This window comes from Meriones unguiculatus, chromosome 2 (assembly GCF_030254825.1).
Source record: "Meriones unguiculatus strain TT.TT164.6M chromosome 2, Bangor_MerUng_6.1, whole genome shotgun sequence".
In the NCBI taxonomy this organism is placed as follows: domain Eukaryota; kingdom Metazoa; phylum Chordata; class Mammalia; order Rodentia; family Muridae; genus Meriones; species Meriones unguiculatus.
Window position 1 is genome coordinate 146,295,194 of NC_083350.1, and position 7,413 is coordinate 146,302,606.

Below are 7,413 nucleotides of genomic sequence, written 5' to 3' on the forward strand. Positions count from 1 at the left end.
CTAGTCACAACACTAGCCTGTTCAGCACTTAAAACTAGCCTTAACAATGCAACATTTCATTTTTCTTACTCATTCAGAGGCTTCAGCCTTTCAGCTATGTTAGGGAATAGTTCAGATAGGCAAGCAGCATTATGCATTCATTAAATGATAATTACTTAGCAGCTGCTGACATCATGCAAAGTGCTAACTAAGCACTACAGGAGACAGGAAAAGTTCCTCGGGCATGAATGATGTCATGAAGATGGTGGAGTGAGGGGGCAGCAGAGGATGCTCTGCATTTTGAGTAAGAGAGCCAGGTAAGAACCTGGGGATGGCAGATGAAAGCACTAAGAAGATTCGGGTTTCTGTTGAGTTGGCGCAGGGGTTCATCTCTGAGCCTGAGCTCTTCTTTCGTAAGCCCAAGGCCCTTCTTCACCACTAACACACTTAACTGCTAAACTCTCAGTATCGAGAGCCATTTAGCCATCTTTAATATTTCCTCACGATTCTAATCTACTTACACTGATACTGTAATACCAGAGGGAAAGGGACACCTTCAGAGTGTCATCCAGAAATAAAGGCAGGGGTAGGGATGAGGGCCTCTTGGGCACCGTGTCCACCTGAATATAAAAGATCTAGAAAGCCCAGCTGGGAGCTTGTAGCCTAGTGAAATGCCATCCTGCTTCTAAAGCACACGGGAGGCCTGAAGCTACTGCCACCACACCGCACTCCCTACAGAGCAAGTCACCATTTGCCCAGAAATAGCTGGAATTTGCTAATGGTTACAGGACTGACTGGAAGCCCTGCCTTGCTTGTTCTAACACTAGAGCAGAAGCCATGCTGAGGGCAAAACATACAGCTCTGTACTGAAAACCTGGGGTTGGAGGGAGCAGAATGAAAGAAATCAACCACCAGTTTTCAGCCTTATAGACTTATTCTGAGTAATACAAATGAATTTAAAGGAGAAAAAAAACTGTATATACATACAATTAACTGCAACTCAATGAAAATGAAAAGAAACAAGCAATGGTGTGTTTTTATGTCTTTTCAGTAAGCAAAATAATCCTGTGGATGCCACAGTGTGTCACAAGAACGCTGTAAAGGGTTTTCAACCTTAACCTCTCTTCATAGAAGCAGGATGGGTTAGAATAAAATCTCTTTGAAGGCAAGGCTGCAGCTACATCACTGTTTATCTCCAGCTCAGCACAGCTCTGTCTGCTCATGTGTGAATGAATGAGGGAATGAATGAATGAATTAGTGAGTGAATGAATGACAGGGAAATTTTAGACCACTATATCTGAGAAGCAGCATGCCATGTCTGAGGGGAAAGGAGCTGCCATGTGTAACTAGATTAAAATAAACTCAGGCATACATCATCTCACGTAACAATTTAACCAGCAGTACTACAGTCTAGCCACAGACTAAGAGTAAAATACACGTAAAAAGTTAAAAAGTGAAACTGAGGGAGAAAGTCAAGTGGATGAAAAAGCTCATGACTGAATCTCCTCAGTTTCCCAGCAAACGGTTTTCTTCACCAAGTGCAGACTGCTGCCCTTTGTGTGTATTCTATTAATATTATCAAAATTTATATGTTAAGAAAGCATAGTTATAAAAGCTGGCTTTGACATTTTTATCAAAAGGAAAAAGGATGATTCCATTTCTCTAGGCTTACATTTCTATGTCATTTAATTCTGCATCAATCATCTACTTTCACACTGTGCTGGGTAGTTTTATGTCAATTTGATACAAGCTACAGTCATCTGAGAGGAAGGAACCTCTCCATAAGACGGCTGTAGGCCATGGATGGGGGAGGGCCCAGCCCACTGTGGATGGGGCCATTTCTGGGGAGGTTATCCTGGGTCCTACAAGAAAGCAGGCTGAGCAGGCCATGAAGAGCAAGCAAGGAAGCAGCACCCCTCTGTGGCCTCTGCATCAGCTCCTGCCTCAGGTTCCTGCGCTGTCTGAGTTCCATTCCTGGCTTCCTGTGATGATGAACAGGGATATGGATGCATAAGGCAAAAACATCCTTTTCTCCTCAGGCTGCCTTTGGCCATGGTGCTTCATCACAGAAATCCTAACTAGGGCTCCTAAATAGGACATACCCCCTTAATTGTCTCCTTTTAACTCTACCTAAATGAAGTGGCTACATGGAAACTACAGCCCTCTCCTAAGTGACATGTTGAAGGGTGTCTCTTCATGTCCAGATCTAACACATTCCTAATAAAGTTTGCAGCACTTTACTCAAAGTGGGTTGCCTAAGTCCACTTTGTACTGCTGTAACAAACACAAGAGTGGGAAGGACGTAAGCAATGGGTTTACTGGGTTCTAAAGGGTGGGAAACCATCGATGGAGGAACCTCAGCTCATGAGGTACTTCTTGCAAGCAGACACACAGGAAGTATAGGTGGGACCCCTGTCAATCAGAAGGGCAGTGTGGGTGTGCTTTTCATCCAAGGTCCTAACTTAGCTTCCTTCCCCTCGACCAGTTAATAACTTCAAATCGGGCAGAAAAATAGTTACAGACTAATGTCTGGAATGGAAGAAAAATTCCTGAATGTTTTCAGGAAAATCAATGATATTATGAAGAAAGAGTTGCTTGGTATAAGAATACATTAAACAAAAGCACAGTTACCAAACAAGAGTTTGAACTCTTAGATCTCAGGCTACACACTCCAAAAGGGATTGTTCATGATGTCACCCAGATAGCTTACGGAATTATCTAAAACAAATTAAACATGCCTCTTTAATTAATAATAGTTGTATTCAGAAAAGGCAGTAACAGGGGAGAGAGGGTGGTCAAGTACAGCCTGTGAGATCTGCTATAGATGACATCACTGAGCCTGCAAAGCTTCCACACAGGGTGCCCTCCACCAAACCTGCCACCTGGCTGAGTCTGTGTCACAGGCTTGTCCTGATTTCCTCAGCAGCTTATAGGCAGCAGTCCTGTATTTACACATTAAGACGTCTAGAAGAGGGGGCTGGGAGAGATGGCTCGGCGGTTAAGAGCACTGTCTGTGCCTCCAAAGTCCTGAGTTCAATTCCCAGCTCATAGATGACGAAACCAGCTATGATGAAATCTGGTGCCCTCTTCTGGTGCATATGCATTCATGCACAGGGTACTATATAAATAATAAGTAAATAAATCTATGAAAAAAATAGTCTAGAAGAATGTGACACCTCTATGCCTGCACTGGCCGTCATATATAAACAACTCAGCTTCAATCCTCTGGTCACACTACCTGTACTTGCTGCTTTCCGTTACTGTGATCAAACTCCTAACAAGAAAGCAACTTATGGGGAGAAGGTCTGATTGGAGGACATGAAAAGCAACAGTAGCTTGAGGTAGATGGTCACATGATGTCCACAGTCAGGAAGCGGAGAGCAGAGGGGAAATGAGGTGGGGCTACGGAACTTCAAGGCCTACCCCCAACCGCCCACTTTCTTCAGCTGGGCCCCTCCTCTAGGGCTGCGCCTCGCTGTGGACCAAGCTTTCAACTCAGGAGTCTATAGGGGCACCTCCCATTCAAACCCCACTCTTAAATAGGCCATCTGAACATGACACTGAACACACACCTCCAGGCTCTCCAACTCCACTACCCACAACTTGTTACTTATCACGTGCATCAAGAACTCTAGTCTCTCTCTCTTACACACACACACACACACACACACACACACGCACACGTAATCAGATACGTATATAAAATATCAGTCTGCAACTTCCCAACCTGTATAATCTTCCATAATTTCCTTCTGCATTCTCTCTGTTTCCTCATCAAGAAGATAGAATAAAGGTTCCCACACCACAGAATTCGTAGGAAAACTACATGACTTAATATTTGCAACACACTTAGCATAGCAACACCCACAGCGTTAGCTATCATTATCAAATACTTTCAGTATCTCCTGCAGAAGCTTTAGCTATCAGGATATAAAAACAAGCGCTGCTTTTGTCATCCTTTGCAAATCCCTCCTCCACAAACCTCTCAGGCACGAGAGAGCAGAATACTGAACACACACACCTGGTCCTGGAGGACCTACTAGGCAATGTGGAGGAGAAGGAGGCACACAGAAGGAGGAGAAGGGTGACTCAAGCAGAAGTGAGGCGGAGAGGACAGTATGCGCAGAAACTGGGAAGCAAAGCTTATCTCCAATGAATGGCGTTTCCTGGAATGCAGTTCTGCACCTGAAACCATTTGCAAAAGCAGCATGCTCACTCACACCAACCCATTTATCACAGAGAGATTCTTAAATGAGTAAAACAATGTTGTCTTCATCACTCAAAATACTAAAACGTTTCAAATGTTCGCTGTTTTAGAAATATCACCATTGGTCACGCAACTTTTCTCTTAGTCAGTAACAGAATAAACCCCACAACATGAGCCAATTTCCTAAGGTCTCGGTTTTAGAGAAAGTACCTTTCTTATTTAAAGAAACTGTAAATATTACTATGGTCAAAAGCTGGCTTCAGTGAAACCCCACCCCAGAGTCCCAGCAGCTAACTGCTATGTCTTAGAGCAAATCCCCCTTTCCAACCACACGCACTGTGTAAGGAAGCAGCATTCTGTTATTAAACCAGTAAAATGAAGCTTCATCTTTAAGCCACATACTATGCAGTACAAAGCTTAAGTTTGGTTCTCTTTTATATAACCAAGGGGGTATACTGATGAACAGTGATTTAAGTCCAACAACTGAGCAGTGTGGTCAAGGCATCCCAGACTTGGGTACACAGAAATGCAAGCATGGCTGCCTTCTCACGGTTACCTTTTAAATGCTTCTGCTGGGTTCCTCTCACACTCTCCAGGCCCTAGGAGACTCTGGACGGCTGGATCTCTTAGCTTGTCCTCGTAACCTTGGAGAAGTCCGCTTTGGCAGATCTGGGCTACCAGACCTCGGATAAACCCTCCAACACACAAAGTGTCAGAGTCCTGGGCTTTGCAGAAGTGAAAAGCCAAAGCCTGGCGGTGCAGGCCTCTCTGCAGGCCTGCGGGGGAACTTGGCCACAGGAGCTCAGTGCAGAGGGCTGTCTTGCCACTGCCAGGCCCTCCTACCAGCAACACACCCCAAGAGGCTCCCTTTCCAGAGATGGCACTAGCATTATTCCCAGCATTTCCGACAAGAGACTGTGTGTTGGCTGTACTGTTGCAGCAGCTTGACTTCTCCTGGAGGCAGTGCTGAAGTTTGTGGAAAACCCATTCACGACAGTAAAACTGCTTCCCTTGCAGCAGACTCGTTTGGGCCATTTTGCAGACTTTCTCTTCCCAAGGATTCGTCATAATAGGTTTTGTTTTCTTTTTTAAATCTTCACTGTGATCCAGAACTCGGATACATTGCCACAGGCTTCACGTCCATTTGGGCATAACTTCTATGTAAGTTGACTGGGAATGGCCAGTTACAGTGAAACTCAACAGCCCCAGAGTTCATTTGGCAAAGGAATGCGCCTGTCTTTATTTGGTTCCATAGCCTTAATTAGCAAAGGATTTATATGTTTGTCAAGAGGATGTAAAAATGGCTTGTCCCAAAGCTGGCAACACCATTCCTGGATCTTTCGGGGTCACAGAACTCTGTGGCTCAATCTGGAGTTCATGTGATGGTAGATGTTTCAAGCACACAAATGAGAAAACACATCTGGAAAACAGAAGAGAATTGCCAGTGCTTGGGTCTGTAGAAAACGCCCCCACAGCACTATGAGCCTCAGTGCTCTCTCTGAAAACGAGATGCAGAAAAGCCATCCATTACGTTAAGTGGCACCAGAGAGATTGCATTTAGACAGGATGTAGGTAGCGCTGTGTCTCTCTCGCTGAAGGATGAGCATTCCGAGCCTAGAGCTAGTTCGTGCCAGTTTCAAACATCTGACCGCTGCCAGGGAACTGTTTCAAATTAGAGTCTCTTATGTGGCAAAAAAATCACAAACCTCTGTTGACACCTTCTTAATGAAAAACATTCATAAAATACATTTTTCGAGATGACAGATTCTTAATAGACCTGTTTGCAGGTTCCTCGGTGTTCCTATGCCCAGGCAGTCAACAATTCCCAAAACTAAAATGAAGCAAACAAAAACCACGTTAAAACCTATCTGTTACAACTCACCCGAGAAAGCACTTTCAAAAAGTTACACGATTACCCCTTAAATGAACCCATTTTCCTTTTTTAGACTTTTTCTTCTCCATGAGTATTCTTCCGAGGCAGATTTTTTTCCAGAATTAACCCCGATTTTGAAAGCCTCCCTGTCGAAACGGAAACAAAATGGTACTTTCTGCCACCTACAGCAGCACCCTGGATTTCAGCCTGAAAGCCCTCGCGGTGTAGCTGTGCAAGAGCGCCACTGAGGCAGCTCAGGCTCGCCCCGTCCGACGGGGCTTCTTTGTTGATAGTTTGCAGACCCTCGGGGGAAGCTCGGGGCTGCCGCTGCACAGGACCTGCTCCCGCAGAAGGCCGGCTGAGCCCGGGCAGGCAGTCCCCACTCAGGCCCGGGAGGACGCCTGCCTCCCCGAGTGCTCGCGGCCGCAGCTCCGGCCCCGGCTCCACTGACAGACAAAGGCTCGGAACGAGGTGCTGCCCGGTGCGGCGCGGGCAGGGCGCGGCCCAGGTCCCGCCGCGGGCGCCGCCTCCAGCCCCGGGGATCCAGAGAGGGGTCTGACCCGCCCGGTCCCAGCTTCGCTGCAGAGGCCGCTCCGCCCGGCCCGCTGCCCGCGGTTACCTCAGTCCTTCCAGCTCCACGGCTCCCGGGATCCCCCGCAGCCGTTCCACCGCTTCGGTCCCCGGTGCGCTCCGCCTCGCATCCGCCCGCGGCTCCCGGCCGCCGCCAGCCCGGCCGCCCCGCACCGCGGCGCTCCGCCCAGCCCCCACAGCCGCCACCGCCGCCGGCGCAAAGACTGTCTCCGCCAGCGCCAGCGCCCCGCCCGCCACGCATACCCCGCCCACCCAGGGCCCGCCCCGCACAGACCCCGCCTCGCTGCGCCCAGACCACGCCCCCTTCGGACCACGCCCCTCCCCATAGGTCACGTCCCACATAGACCCCGCCCCTCCCCTTTAAAGCCCACTCCAATTGGTCTGCCTTTCGCAGGCCCTGCCCAACCTTTCTTTCCCCGCAGGCCCCGCCCAGATCATAGCCCCGCCTCGTCTGCCCAGCCATTCTCCTAAGACCCGAAGCGCCACGGCCCCGCCCCACCCCGCCCACCGTCCTCCGCACTCTCGAAGAGTGAGAGCGGATCGCGGTGCGGCGCAGGGCTCGGGCAGGGTGGTGTTCTGGTCACCAAGCTAGGCTCGGTGGCCGCCTTTGTGCAATAGGTCCCTGGGTTTGCACAGACAGCCGGACTGTCGTCGGCCTCCGTGCCTAGCTAGGAAGGCGGCTCAGGTCAGCCCGCTCAGGCTGAGGGACCGGGTGTTAATCTCGTGCTTGCTTAACTCCTACACCTGAAGTCCCAGGCACCTA

The 7,413-nt window shown here is 48.6% G+C and overlaps 1 protein-coding gene across 1 annotated transcript in view; it reads right to left on the reverse strand.

Annotated features, from left to right (window-relative positions):
- Positions 1-6,863, reverse strand: part of Ankrd50 (ankyrin repeat domain containing 50) — a 36,409-nt gene extending 29,546 nt beyond the window's left edge. Inside the window, 2 exon segments of the mRNA XM_060378253.1 lie at positions 4,743-5,606; positions 6,679-6,863. Of these exon segments, the coding sequence (XP_060234236.1) occupies positions 4,743-5,254 (512 nt within the window). The 5' untranslated portion in view covers positions 5,255-5,606; positions 6,679-6,863.
- Positions 6,864-7,413: the final 550 nt, after the last annotated feature.